The sequence below is a fragment of the Mugil cephalus genome, chromosome 6, assembly GCF_022458985.1.
Source record: "Mugil cephalus isolate CIBA_MC_2020 chromosome 6, CIBA_Mcephalus_1.1, whole genome shotgun sequence".
NCBI lineage: Eukaryota > Metazoa > Chordata > Actinopteri > Mugiliformes > Mugilidae > Mugil > Mugil cephalus.
The window spans coordinates 26,119,940-26,135,147 of NC_061775.1; the positions used below are offsets into that span (position 1 = coordinate 26,119,940).

At 45.2% G+C, this 15,208-nt stretch overlaps 2 protein-coding genes across 2 annotated transcripts; both read right to left on the reverse strand.

Moving 5' to 3' along the window:
- Nucleotides 1–513: 513 nt before the first annotated feature.
- Nucleotides 514–4,487, reverse strand: foxf2b (forkhead box F2b). The gene is made up of 2 exons (XM_047586169.1): nt 2,964–4,487; nt 514–1,274 (listed from the first exon to the last, which is right to left on the reverse strand). The coding sequence occupies exons 1-2, from the start codon at nt 3,937–3,939 to the stop codon at nt 1,102–1,104; spliced, it is 1,149 nt and encodes a 382-aa protein (XP_047442125.1). The 5' UTR covers nt 3,940–4,487; the 3' UTR covers nt 514–1,101.
- Nucleotides 4,488–8,667: 4,180 nt separating this feature from the next.
- Nucleotides 8,668–10,254, reverse strand: LOC125008879 (forkhead box protein Q1-like). Its single transcript, XM_047586227.1, has one exon. The coding sequence runs from the start codon at nt 10,038–10,040 to the stop codon at nt 9,153–9,155; it is 888 nt and encodes a 295-aa protein (XP_047442183.1). The 5' UTR covers nt 10,041–10,254; the 3' UTR covers nt 8,668–9,152.
- Nucleotides 10,255–15,208: the final 4,954 nt, after the last annotated feature.

Here is a 15,208-nt window from a genome sequence, read left to right on the forward strand (position 1 = left end):
TTTATACATGTGCTCTATGAAGGAGGCCACACAATACCTGCGTGTTTTTATTTAACGTCAGGGAACTTTAGAGATTCAGAACCAGACAATCGGTGTTTAGAGGCCGTTTAACTAATGCAATAATATAAAAATACTTGAGAATAAGTGGTGCATTCAAGTCCTGAACCAAGTGAAAGTGTTAATAGCAGCATGTGCTTAAATAATCAAACATACTCATCATGCAGCAGGATCTACACTGTCAGTGTTGAGTAGGATTAATTAGGAAACGGTGAGATCAGTTTACTCTAATTAATACAATTGTTAAAAATACAAAGTAGAAGAAAATTGAAATACACTCATCTCAAATTGCCCAACTCGTCTCCATTTCTGATTTTTTTGCAGGAACTGTGTAAAAGAAATGTCAGCGTTAAATGTGTGTTTATATGAGCTCATTGTCATCTCGTTTTAATGCACATTTCTTTCCTAATAACAGATGTGAATGTTCAGGGAGAAGCAGAAGTCTAAGAAGGAATGTAGCCTAAAATATAAATCAGCTTTATTGAAACCTTTTACAAGACAAAAAAAAAATAAAAATAAACTTGGCAAAGGGGGTTATACAAATAAGTGCAAGGTTTTGTTGCAGTTCATGAAAGCCTAAAGCGTCGTGTGTGTAGTTACTCTAATAAGATAAAACATAGTTACATGGAGTATAGATTGTTTGCACGTGTTACAGGAGCAAACGCATTAAAAAGTCGTGTTTCTGAAACTTCTTTTGAAGAAGAAAGCTTGTCAGGGTTCATATAGGCGAAGTGGTTTTTCTAAAGGCCTCTGGGGTTTCTTCATTCATTTCCTTCAATGCATAGTTTTGTCCAACAAGTCCAAAAAAATAAAAACTAATAAAAGAAAAAAAAGACGATTTTTTGGCTGCTGGTAGGAGGCACCACCACGATACATCCTAAGAGGAATCCTCCAAAAATTAAAAAAAATAAAAATAAAAAATAAGACGCATTTGAGGAAAAAAAAAAGTCCTCTTGTTTGTTCAGATGTGACGGACCTCCAGTTTCACTGTGTCCGTCTTTTTCCTTCTCTTTTCCTTGAAGTCCGCAGTGACAGGAGGAGAGCTCACATCACGCAGGGCTTGATGTCCTGACAGACGCTCTGGGGATGGTGGTGGTGGTGATGGTGATAGTAGGATCCGCCAGCCGAGGGGTGGAAAGAGGAGATGCCGTTAAAGTTCAACACAAAATCTTTCCTGTCGCACACCGAGGAATGGCTCTGATAGCGAGGGATCCCCACTGGAAGAGGGCAGAAAAGAAAAGCGAGGACAAGGTAAACATGCGTTGTGTGCGCAAACAGGTGAAATCCGCGCGCGGGGGACGTGAATATGAACCATTTTAAATCAAAACACAAGGTTGAACGCATCAAAACATTTATATTCTTCACAAAATTGCCCAAATTGTTTAATAAACCATAAAATATGTGTTTACTTTTCTTCTTAATTAAAAATTTGGAGCCACCTTTAAGCAGAAACGTGGCCCTCAGCTTATCACGTCTTATTATAGCACATATCAAGATTTTAGTGAAACCAGAGGTTTGGGGGAAAATAGTAAAATTAAAGAAACTTGAACTTTTGTCAGTAATTATAAGTGAAATTGATTATTTCAAGATTTTAAGATGCTCCTTCCACGACCCCTCAGCGCACTGATTCCTCTCCTGGTTGGATTCATTTTATCTCTTCCTCCTGTTGTTGCTGTTTATTTAAAACAATTACAATATTTTTTTTTCTAACTACCACCAAATTAGCTGCCACTTTAGTTCAGATCCCTACAAGCGTTGGAGAATTAAAATCAGACTCGGTGACCGTCACTCGTGCCTGTGAGTGAGCCTCTATTTCCAGAAACAGAAAAATAAATTGGGAGGCTGCGGCTTCGTCAAGGTCATAAGGACTCCAGATGTGACTGTGTTTTTCAGGGGAAGACAGCAGGCTTTATCCTCGGGGCCACAGCTCGCTGCCCTGCGACCGTTTTCACAGACAACACACGAGCCTCTTTGACTGACAGAACCGAGTCTGTTGTGCGCAGTCCAGCGCGTTTCTCGTTGCGCACAAGGCTCAATCGGGACGCTGCGTAAAAAGTTTAACAAGACCTTCCGTCTCTCGTGGACGCGCCCGTGGTTGAAATCTACCGCCGGTGTGGTCCGACCTGCGCAGTCTTTGTTTAGTTAACCCCTGGGACCCTTTCGGGCTCCAGCATGGGTTACTCGCCTCGGTGAAATCCCCAGGCTTTAGTAAAGCCTCCCTGTGTTCTGTTAAAGTAAATGAGGGAGAACTGGGAGAGCGCGGAGCTGCTGCTTTTCTTAATCTATTAATTAGACAAAATATCCCCTGAGACGCAGATGGGATTTTAAATCGTTCAAACTGAATGAAAAGGAATATACACATTTTCAGTGATTTTATTTGGGCAAAATCTAATTTTTAAAAAATCCTGTTAGTGAACAATACATCGTCCTGGATGAACTTTAAATTTTCAAATTAGCTATTCAATAAAATAATTTAAACAGTAAAATATAATTTTTAAACTAACAAATAAGTGGCCTTAATAATCCACTGGATGGAAATAATACTAGATAATTAAACGTTTAATAGAAACTGTGTCATTAAAACGAATAATACTTAATCATAAACGAGGCCTATTTTGTTTTTGTTTTTTTGCCTTAAACAAATAAATAACTTCCCTTCATATTATCGAGTCTCCTGATCTTTAAATTCAGATAGTTTGTCTATAACATTATTTCATTTCATTTTCATTATCTCGGACATTTTTAAATTGTCACACAGGCCTCTGCTGGAAATACAAACAACAATTTAAAACTTTACATTTAGGTCTGACTGGAAGCCGGATTAATATTACCAGAATAATATTTCCTGTTGGTTTAATTTATTTGTTTGATACAAAGCTGTTAGTCAGTCAGTTAGTCAGTGGTACCTGATAGGTCGGTGGAGTGGCTGTCCCTGCCGTTCTGGTGAAGGTAGCTTTGCTCCAGGGAGTAAGGCGACATGCCGGAGTGTAAACCGGAGGATGCTGGGCTGCTGGAGGCTAGGGGCTGCTGTTTGATGTAGGGGGACCCGCCGGAGGACGCCCAGTGTGCAGATGTACTGGCGTACGGGGAGTGGCCGTCCAGCGCGCTGGCCATGGCCGGAGAGGACGGTACGGGGCTGCTGCTGCTGTCCGGCCCATACTCTCCGTTTGGAGGCACTGGACAGCTCGCCATGTACGTGGAGCCGGGGCTCGGGGACATGTGAGGTACGTGGTGACCGCCGCTCAGCCCCTCGTAGCCCCCGGCCATTGAATTGCTCATCATGTCCAAGTTATAGCTGTTGCTGTGACAGGCGAGGGTGGCGGATGGAGCCTGGAAGTCAAAACTCTGCGGGAGAATCGAGGTGCCGAAGCCTATGCCGTTCATCATCCGATACATGGGCTTCAGAGCTTGACATTTTCTCCTGAAGCCTCTGGGTCTGCGACGAAACGAGCCCTCCTCGAACATGAACTCGCTGCCAGGGTCGATGGTCCAGTAGTGGCCTTTCCCCGGCCTTCCCAGCCCTTTGGGCAGCTTGATGAAGCACTCATTAAGCGAAAGATTATGCCGGACCGAGTTCTTCCAGCCCTGATATGAGCCCCTGAAGAATGGGAAGCGAGCCTGGAGAAACTGGTAGATCTCACTGAGTGTCAGCCGTTTGGTGGGAGAGCTCTGTATTGCCATAACGATGAGAGCGATGTAGGAGTACGGAGGCTTTTCCGGTCGCCTCAAACCAGAGCTCGTCTTCTTCCCTTTGACGGCGCTGGACGAACTTTCTGTGGCGGCTTGCGGGCTCAGCATGGCGGGGTGCAGGACGCCGGACGCCGGGCTGGATCTCAGAGGAGGCGGAGGGTCCAGCTGCTGCTGAGGGGTCTCGGTCGTCATGTCAGCTCTGACGTACAACTGGCGCAGAGAGAAGAGAGGGAGGGAGAAAAGACCAACTGTGAGGTGTTTTCAGAAGAGAAATATGTCGGGTTCCAGCGGTCAGTGTCCTTGCAAGTGAGCGTTACACCGCCAGTGGTCCCCAGAATCCCAGCGCAAAATGGAGTGAAATCTGTCTCCAGTTACGCACGACTCTCCCGTTACGCACGGTGCTCCTTTGACGCATGCAGAACGCACGACGGGTACGCACTGACAGAGAGAGGAAGAGGAAGAGAGAGTGGGGGGAGCTGGTTATCCACTGGAGACTTGCTGTCCAGGACTGTAGCTCGACACAAGGGCTCGTCTGGGTGTCACAGCGGCGCTAAGTGGCGCTGTGTGACGCGCCTGGTGGCCATCGACCGCCTTAATGATCCCTCAAGTGGAGGAAACGCGAAAACCCTTCCACATACTGCGCGCAAAAAAATCCAGCCAAACAAAGCCCGACCACCTATCATTTCATAAATCTTTCTTCCCTCTGCGAGAGCCCCCCACCCTTTCTCCTCATCCGCACTCTGCGCCTGCAAATCTCCCCGAAATCAGTGACGAATATAGCCACCCCCCCACCCACTCTCTTGCCAAATCTGGCCCACGTCCACTTACCGTTCTCAGCAGCGTTAAAGCCCCCTCGCTCTCTCCTCTCCTCGTCCTCCGTCTTCCCTCCCACCGCCTCTCTCCAAGTTCGGACTACACGCAATTAAGCCATCTATCAAACCTCCCCCAGACATCCCAATCAACAGCGCCACACGCCAGCCGCACAAGTTAAAAAACGAGCCAATCCCCCCCTCCTCCTCTCTCCGATCCTCCATATATGAAGCTGTGATTTCAGCCTGATGTGCCACAGGACATAAATTCTCCTGACGCGAATAAACCACCACAATATGTGCAAAACCTCCAGCCTGCATCTGACACCGCGATGCCCCAAACATTCACACGGGCCTCCGTGATATCCGCGGCAGATAATACCCAAACACATCAACGTGGAGCAATAAAAAAGACGCACCATCTTGTGTTATTTGTATTATTTTGCTCATAATTTCCTCCCAAACTGGTCCAGAGGATAACAAAAACAAACTGTCGCGGTGCCGGGCTGGGGGCGAAGAGTGTGAGAGATGGAGAGGTGGTGGTCTTTACCGTGCGTGTGTAAGCGGGGGGTTGCTCTGAGTAAATGACTTTGACATGAGTGGAAGCAGGCTTTTTCCATCAAGCCCGGCCCTGGATACCACACACAGCGCGCCAGTGTCAGCTTACCGCCCCGGGCCCAGAGCCGGTCCCATGGGCCCCGCGTTCATTAGAGGGAGAGAGGCGAAATTAGGCGAGCGGGCGTCGACAGTTTCCTCCCCTATGGAGACATCACACACAGATTTGTCCAACATGATGGAGTTATATATCCTATAAAGGTAATATCAACATCCGCGCTGCGACGGAGCGGAGATTATTGGCCTTTGAAGAACAAAAAGGAAAAAAAAAAAAAGAGAGACTAAAACAGAGAACTTCGTGGTTTGTGCTGATCACGTTTACAACGATTTCCTTTATTGTTTTTAGTCGTGTGTGTGTTTAATATTTAGGTGTGATTTTTGTTTATTTCACTGCACATCCTCCTTTCCAGAGAGAACATCAGTAAAAACGTTGCACACTTTTTTTTCTTGTAAATATAAACATATATCAAATCCATTTTTTTTTTAACATTTCATTTTACAAACTAAAAAACGCACGTGCTTGTCGTCAGGGCCTTTTTAAGTTACATATAGCCGAGAGGATTTTTTCGAACAATAACCAGCAACAGTAACCTTTGCACAACAAAGGATGTGCGCATAAAATCATTTTTTCCACTATGACACACACGCACACACACACACGGAGCAGTTCGGAGGACCTTAGCGGCCCCAGAAATTTCCTGCAACATCAAAACTTATGACCCCCGTGGAGATCAGGATGCCTTTGGCCTGCAGAGGGGATCTTTGTTCTGGGATCGCTTTGAAGAAGGCCATCCGAGTTGCTTTTTTACGCACTGAGCTTATACGAGCTTCTAATTTGGTCTTTTGGTAACGTCAACTATCGGCGCAGACCACGAACGCTACCCAGAGGTGTTTCTGATGGAGAGGTTTTGTCCCCTGCAAACCAGTCCCGACTGGAGGCCCACATTTGAGCCGACACAATAAGGCCTCGTGTTTGTTTTCATGTTTAGGCTGAGATATCACGTTTACCCCCCAGAACACATTAGGTGGACTTTAGGAAAATGTTTGTCGGCCTGTTTGACCTCAGGTAACTCACGGGCCTCTCTGGAAGAGAATTATTTGCGTTATATTTTATATCCATATGGTATTTTAAATAGAAAACATTTTAAACTCATTTAGCTCTTCCCATAATAATCATTAATCCACATTAAGACTCAGATCTTTGTCCAAATAATATACACGTACGCGTTTAAATATCTGTACTATTGTAATTAGCCGCGTCTCGACTGCGCTGCCTTATTTTATTTTGTCCTTGTGTATTAAATAGCCTGGAATAAACCGTATTCATCGGATTAAAACAATAACAAACACAGAGTCCAGGTCATTCTGACAGTAATCTAATATTCTCTGCTCGACTGTTCTCCGTGGCCGCTCCGCCTGCGTTTCCTGTGGCTGCGCCGGCAGCTCTGGAGCAACATCTCCGGGGCTCTGGGAGGTCAGGCGCGGTTCAGTTTGCCGGAGTGACAGACTGTTTGGACTTCCTAACATTGTGCCTGCTGTAAAGTTTGGTTTCATAACACTACGAGTCTCATTCCAATCAGCCCCGGAACAGGCCCGAGTTCCTCCTCGGGGTCGGAAGAGGCGCGGGCTTGAAATGGAAATGCAGGAAAAAGTTTACAAATTCGGCAACAAGGATGTTAACACTGTGGAGGTATTTAGACGACCGGAGCCACGTGACTGCCCCTCCGCACAGGTGTGCTGTTCCGGTGTTTCACCTGCAGGTTGCAGCATTGTCCCTAGAAACAGGAGCGAGTCTCACCTGTCACCTGTCAGCGGACTGCTGCTTTAAAAAGACACAGGCTCGACATGTTAACGACCAGCAGGAGCAAATAAACCACTTCACGACCAACTCAGCAACTATACAAATAATATTAAAGCTCAGCCGTACCTTGAATTTATTCCCAGAGAAGAGACTAAATAGAAAAACTCGGTGATGTTCTCTGGCTTTAGTCAAAATAACATTCATCAGACGAACTTCAACATAAATCTTCAAAATTCAGACTCCAAACTCCAAAAGATTCATTTTTGTAGAACAAACAATTTATCATAACATTTTGGCGTCAACCTTCCTTTAAAATTTGCACCAATGTGTATTAATTCGTCGATATCTTTTATCTTTATTACCAGGATCTTTTAGCACCAATTTTAATTGTAAATTATTAATATTCTCTTGTATTTGCATGAAAATCGATGAACAAATGAATAAGTTGAGAGTTGGAGCGAATCCTTTTATTGATTTGAATTCACACCAAACATTGTGAATTAAACACTGGTCTATAGAATAAATCTGATAACTGATTTGCTACAGATCAGCAAGAAATAATAATAAAATAATAATAATGACGTGTTGTGCAGTTTATTTATTTTTTTTAGTTAGCCTTTATTGTTTATTGAGGGAAAATGCTCTTTACTCGATGAGCTGGATTCAGTGTTTGGAGCGAGCGCACGGTTTTGGATGTTTTCTGTGACCAACGTCTCGTTAGTGGACAGACGGCTGTTGAGTCTGGGGTCCGTTTCAGGACCGCGGAGAGCAACAGGGCCGGTAAACAGTCTGTAAACAGGGCTGCGTGCGCGCGTTCCTGGGGATAATGTTGTGTCTGCGTGTAAACCTGAACGACGCAAACAAAGCGCACTAATACATGTCTGTTGTTGATGGAACTAAGTGCTCTCTTAGGGGGAAAAATCAAACAGTTTGGTCATTTCAAACTGCTTATTTATCCATGTTGTGTCTGGTTGGTGTGGAAAAACCTTTACGCACTGATCACGACACAAGTGCCTCATCGAATCACCTCAGTTCAATAATAGAAATGATAATAATAATAATGTGTTTCATTTCAGATAAACGATCAGTTCTTGTGGATGGAACATTTGTGCGTGTTTTTCTTCTCGTTGCCAGATTTTAATTGTAGTTCATGACAGGAAAAATTAGTTTGAAATGTAATTTGAGAAGTTATGTGTCTGTCTCGAAAATATTATATTATTTTTAATATAACTTATTGTCCGTGTGGACGGGGGACAGTAAATATGGCAACATCCACACTAAATAATAAATGTATAAACATGTATTTTGTGTTTAATCTTTAGACCTTCGTCCGTTTTTTTGTTTGAGCTAATACTGCGCAAATGTCTTTTCTTTCTGACATTTTAATAAGCAACTCTTTCAGTATCAGTATCTACATTAAAAAAGTCTGAAAGCAAAAGTGTGACATAACCCTGGATATAAAATCCAAATGTATTATCTTGAAATTGATGATTATAGTTTTATTTTCCAAATTTAACGACACAAACTACCTCCTTTATGACCTCCTTGTTTTATATATTACATCATGGGTCCCTGATGATGAACAGGTGTAAGGCCCTTCCCGCTCCCTCCCCCCGTGTGTGTCCACCTGCCTGTGATGTACCAACGCCCTTTCCCTCTTTCATGTCTACAATGAACAACTCATTGAACATCGTGTTCCCATTGTTTCACGTTCTTTTATTCATAAAAATATCAGACATGCATCAATCAATCTCTTGGAAAACTGCACATTTTTATTTTCCCTCTTCGTTTCAAGTGCAGCCACGTGACTCTTGACGCAGCTCAGTCAATATTTTTTTTTTTAATATATATACAACAATATTAATACAGCAGGTCATACAAAACAAGAAAATATAAATAGACTGATAGTTTAATGCTTAAACGTCATACAGTAGAAATGACCAATGAACCTACATGAATACACACACACACACTCTCTAAACATGACACACACACACATACACACGCACTGACACACGCGCACACAGTGGAATGTCCTGCGGTGACTCTAATAATTTGTCACCGCGCAGTTGGATCTAAAATCGTTTGTTTTCTCACTGCAGAATGACTTGGAGCAGACAGGATGAGACGCGCAGAGTCCCACACAGAATTGCACATCACGGAGCAGCACTCCGGGGGTCTCATGACAGCAGAGAGTCTATGTGAAAGCCCCGCGCTTTGCTGGACATCTTCAGAGGGGCCTCAGGTGCGCCCATGCCAGCCGCCGTGTGCTGGAGGAATGTGGGGGCATCCCTGCTGGGCTCCGAGCTGCTGTACACCGCCTCTGACAGGTAAGCGTGCTGCGCCGGATAGTTCAGACTGTAAGGCAGTATGTGGGCCCTTGGGGGCCAATACAGCCGGGCTCCGGGGTGCTCCGCCTCAGCGTGGCTGTCCTCCCTGCGCTTGAACGGTGTGCTGAGGATGCTGTCGATGGCGAAGGAGCTGGAGAACTTGGTCCCCACCCTCTCCTCCGGCGCGGGGAGGCGGGTGTCCTCGCTGAGGATGTCTGGGCTTTCCGTTTCCTTGGGGGCCCTCTTGGCGATGCGCTTCCTCCTGCGGCGGAACACCCCATCGGCGAAGGTGTACTCGCTGTGCGGGTTGAGCATCCAGTAGTTGTCCTTGCCCCAGGGCCGCGACGGGTCCCGCAGCACTTTCAGGAAACAGTCATTGAGTGACAGGTTGTGGCGCACCGAGTTCCTCCAGCCGGTGTAGCTGCCGCGGAAAAACGGGAACTTCTTCATCAGGTAGTCGTTGATCTCTGCCAGAGTGAGCCGGCCGCTGCTGGACTCCCGGATGGCCATGGCGATGAGGGCGATGTAGGAGTAAGGGGGCTTGGGTCTGCGGGTGTAAGGCTTCCCTTTGCTGGCTTCGCCGCTCTGGGTGACAGGTGCCGGGCTGTTGGCCACGCAGTCCCCGTCCGAACCCAGCTCGTCTCCGGATAGTGGAGAAGACACTCCCCCGTCAGCGTCCATGCACAACTCCTGTGGCTTCTGCACGAAGTGGTGCGCAGAGAAAACTTCAAGTTTCATTTTTCCCCAAACAGAAGGATAGTCTTCTCCCCCTCAGTAACCTCGCAGCGTGGAGCGTCTTCTGGCTTGGAGTCTCGTCTCAGCTGAGCAGCTGAGCAGGTGTAAGAGTCCTGACAGCAGAGTGTGAGTGTGTTGTAAGGACTCGCCTGAAGCGCTGGAGGCACCACGAGCCTCTGTTTGCAGTGGCAGAATACAGATCTGTCTCCGGAGACACGCTTGTCTTGCTATAATATAATGCCCCGGCGAGGGACGGCCCACAGGCGGAGTTACAGCTCGAATCCATTGAAGCGAATGGGGGATATAATATATGTATGTTTACAATTGGACGCTACCGTGGCACGCTAGGGAAGAAAAAAAAGGAGGAGGATACGGGGCAGGTATGACAAATACAATTAGTCATGAATGTTCGTTTTCGCCCTCTCTCTCTCTCTCTCTCTCTCTCTCTCTATGTAATTTTACAGATGAGACAAACTGAATATCAGCTTCTTATAAAATACTTTTCCCCCCAAAACTTTTTGAAATTTTTTTTTATTATTATTATTATTTTTATTGTGTCTCAAACTTATTTTTTGTGGATTCAAAGTAAAGTGGACATGTAATGTACTGAAACAGGACGCTACACTTTTATTTTTTGAGTGATGGTCAAGAGAGAAATCTTTGGAACACACACACACACACACACACACACACACATATAATTTAATGTTTATCCCCTTACATGAACATGGAAACACCCAAAGTTAAAAAAAAAAAAAAAAAAAAAAAAGGTAGCAGAGGTGGCAGCCAAACACAGCTGCGCATTTTTACGCACAGCAACGCGGCTCAAAGGCTTAGTCCTTAACACAGAAAAAAAAAAGCCAGACAGACCAAAAGATGACAACATAAAACTAGACGAGGCTGTTGCTGCTTTTAGCTTCAACCCTGCAGCCGGCGCTGCCGTGGAACGAGGAAGTAACGAGGACGCAAAACTGAAATAAAAGAGATGGAGTTGGACGAGCTCCATACAACGCACAATGAATGATATGTAAGCTCCGGTGTTAAGCAACAGGACTGAGGGAATTAAAAAACAACAACACTGCGAACGCACTGCACGGGAGGTCACGGGAAGTTCAGAGGAGAGGACCATTGCACCTGCATGCAAAGAAACACCGGAGTGACAGCAGCCTGGAAACAACTGAGCTTGAACCGTGATGCAAATGAGCAGAGAGGGAGGTGTTCAGTGTCCTTTCCAAAACGTTTTAAGGGAACCTGACAATAGTGCCCCTGTGTTCGACCTACTGCAAGTGTTTTCGGGGGTTGGGTTAAATGTTGGATTCTCTTTTAAAGACTTTTTATACGAGCCATGAATTCCTGCCTGTCACAGTATCTCCTTCAGTTTAAACTAGTCATACAAATCAATAGCACGAGATGAAATAGTAAGCGATCATACTACGAAACCGGAGCCTTATTTTCCTCCTGAGGCCGGAAGCTGCTGACTCAGAGGGCCTCTCTGTTTTAACTTGCTGCTCAGCAGGCTACAGAAAACACTAAAAAACCACCAGAGAGAGGATCCAGTTTTTTAGTTAGTGTTCACAAATCTTCTTTTATATAGTTACAGCCTTTTCCTTTATGGGAAGTCTGTTCGTTCAAACCACTTTCATTTTAACCCACGTGACATTAAAGTGTTAAACATCTTATTAGCATGAGGCTAACTCGTCTCCATGCTGAACCTTTAGGATGCAGACACAACAAAAAGTTGAGAAACTTGTAAAATGAAAAACGTGTTTGAACAATTTCTCTAGTTTGAATTATTTAAAACAAATATATACATGTATATGTTAAACATAATCGAATCAAATTTACACAGCGCCCCCTGTTGGCAGTGAGTTCACCGGCTCAAACAGAAGCTACTACCGAGCAAACATTAGTTTTGCAGAGAAGCCATGAACATCAATCTTTCGGAGCTTTGTGGAAGTTTCAGCGCAGTTTTCTAGACGTAAACATTTCAATGACCGGTTAATATTTGACTGGTTATCGCTCCCACGTTACACTTGTCCCCTGACAAGTCATAGCCCATAATCTATAGAACACACGGACCCCGGCAGGTTTTAAGTAAACTGACGCCCCGACGACACCGTCCCACTAACTCTTCTCTTGTCAACACCACATGACAGAGCAGAGAGAGGCTGGAGAGTTAACATGAGTTATGCGTTTGGCCTCGGGCCAGTTAAACTGTCTTCGTCTCCGGCACTCCTCCTTCCTTCAGCTGCTCAGATTTTAACAGGAGCCCCGAACAACTTTCATTAAGTTCAACTCTCACCGATACGTCTGTGTGCACGCTTCACATAGTGGTTCGAAAAAATATTTAAAGGGATCCTGTTGTAAATTGAAAGAGCGACGCTTAAACTAAAACCACATGAAAGACTGTAGCGTCTCAGATAAGGTCACTGTAAACTAAGCAGCAGACTGAGCGGAGATACGGATCCGTTTGGCATGCTGAGTGTGTGTTCGTGTGTGTGTGTCTGCGTGCCTTTATTTGATCACCTAATTGTCACTTTGCATGTACTGTACATGACAGGCATCATTAAAGAAACACTGTGTTCTTGTGCGGAAAGCAACACAACTGTGTGTGTGTGTGTGTCGGTTTTTCCAGTTGTGTTTGTGAAAGGCCTGATAACGGTTGGATCTGTTAAACAATGTCTCTCTCTGTTGCTTTTGTCCCCGTTCAGGACAAACGACGGGGAAGAAGTGGAACAGATCCGCGTCATGAGTTTGTTGTCCACGTTTGTTGTCACGATCATTTTTCCACTTACTTTATGTTTTTGAGTCACGGCCGGCTGCAGGAGCTCGGGAACAAACAGGCTTTAGATGTGTAGCTTTCTCAGAGTTACGCTTTTCTCGCTGACGCGCACAAAATTCACACCAGATTTTAGAACATAATAAACGCTGTGCATGTTTAAAACAGAAATCCATCTGTAAATCTACAACCACTTGTAAAGTAACTAAGGTAACTGTCCCAGACTTGACTCCAAGGTATAAATAAATACATAAATAAATAAATCTGATAGAGCAGCTGTGTGAGCAGATTTAAGACTACTGTCAAAAAGAAATAGACAAATATTCAGTCATTAATTTGATCTTAAAGCCCTTAAATTCAAATCAAAATACTGATGACGTTGCCCCAGAATCCACAGCGGCGACTACATCCCTGGATTTTTGCCTAAACCATCTAAAGAAAGATCAGCCTCAGTGTCCTCAGAGTCTTCATACGTCCTTTCTGTGATTAAAACAATGCTACTCGACTTCCTGCATGGTTACTTCATATAAAAGTGCATAGTATAAGGAGAGTCTTCTTGCATTAAAATGATTTTCTTTAGTAAAATAAGTTATTCTAGGACTAAACTTTGTCCTGATCACCGGTCGTCCTCTAATCAGACTTCGATTCTGGAGACGGCCTCCTCTTCCTCCTCCTCCTTCTCCTTCTTCTTCTTCTTCTTCTCCCCGGGAGTTTTCTGGAGCAGCTGGAGAGTTGAAACCAAAATGTTTTTGTTGAAACTCAGGAGGCCGACTGCTGTGAGCTTAAAACCGGAGCTGAGCAAAGCAGCAGCAGCATGTGCGCTATCATTATCGCCGCCACTGTACATCACTGACGAGGCACACCGAGGATTTTACACCGCCTGGCTGGTGGTAGGTGTGCCTGCATGTAATTTTTTTTTTTTCTTTCTAAGCACAAGTGTGATGAGAATGTATTTGATTTCAGGTGCTCTGCCAAGACCGCTGCACGCACCTGCGCCGGAGTGATTTGGAGTGAAAGGCAGCACACCTGTTCTCAGCTTTATCTTCCACATGGCAATTTAAAATCAGAAGTGGAAAGATGGTTTCCCCACAGGGATCGGTGAAGTATCGTGTTAATGCTTCTCCCCGGAAACTTGGACTGAGGCAGGTTTTAAAACCATCGCAACATATGAGAAGGTCAGGATCATCTTTTTAGCTTCAGGTTATGAAAGGAAGGTGATATGATGCAATGAAATGGATTTAACTGCAGAGTCATTGAGAAGGAGCCCTGCTCTGAGACCCAACGTGCGGCGTATTTGTATAACCAGTTAGCGTGCCTCTCCTCAAACCGGCACCTTGACGGTTTAGCTCACCTTTTGTGATTTAAAGTGTCTCCTCTGAGCTGCAGCAGAAATCTCTTTTAAGTGTTGGCATGAGAGGAATTCCAGTTATGTAAATTCACTGGGTGAATCCTTCACAGCTCCAAAAATAGCCCCACCTCTGCAGCGGTCGGCGCTCACACGCTAACCCTTGTCTGCCTGTCTCTGGATGACTTCTTACCTGTATCTCATCTTTGTTTTCTTTCTTCTCTGTGAGTGAAGGGTGTCCAGCCCCCATGTCTCTGTATAAACAAAGTGTGAGCAGGGCAGGGAGGAACGGCAACAAGAGGCGCTGCGTACTTGAGATTCCCAAGATTCCCTGCAGCAGATCCAGCCTCTGACGGAGGCCTCTGATAGTAGACATGCTCCATTGGGGCGCACAGGTAGGTACGGAAATGTGTCTACTTCGCAGCCCACCTAAAAGATCAGACATTCCACATCAATTCCACTCATTCCTGGAATTCGGCACAGCAGACGCCGCACAGGGGTTTGTGTATGGGGGTGTATGTTTGACTGCAGCTGTGCGTCTGCTCTGGTGTGGGTGTGAAAGTGTGTATGAGATGTACTTTTTTTTTTTGCAAGATGCAGGCATTCCATCTAGTTTATTCTTCTTCGTGATTACTGTAATTACACCGACAGTGCGGCCTTCTGAGCTGTCTGCTTTGTTGTGCTTCTGTGGAATCGCACCTTTGTGTTTTTTGGAAGACGAGTGGTGGGGGGGCGCCCGGTCCATGTAATCAGAGGCACACCTGAGCACTTATCAGCGAGCAAACAAAGTTCCCACGAAGCCGATACATAACGCAGGGGCCTCCCGCTCGGGCCGCATGCAGCGTCGGAAACGTATGGCCGACGCCGTAACAGGCGCACACACACACGCGGGCACAAATCCGCGCAGTGACTCACAGAGTTTTCATAAGCGTGGTTTGACGAGCGCAAAAAATCTCTGCCGCTCCTGTGTCAGCGATTAATAAATGAAATCTGATGAAATACAGCCGTGTATCCTGAAGTTAGTTGGCAGCCGCTTGATGCTATTTT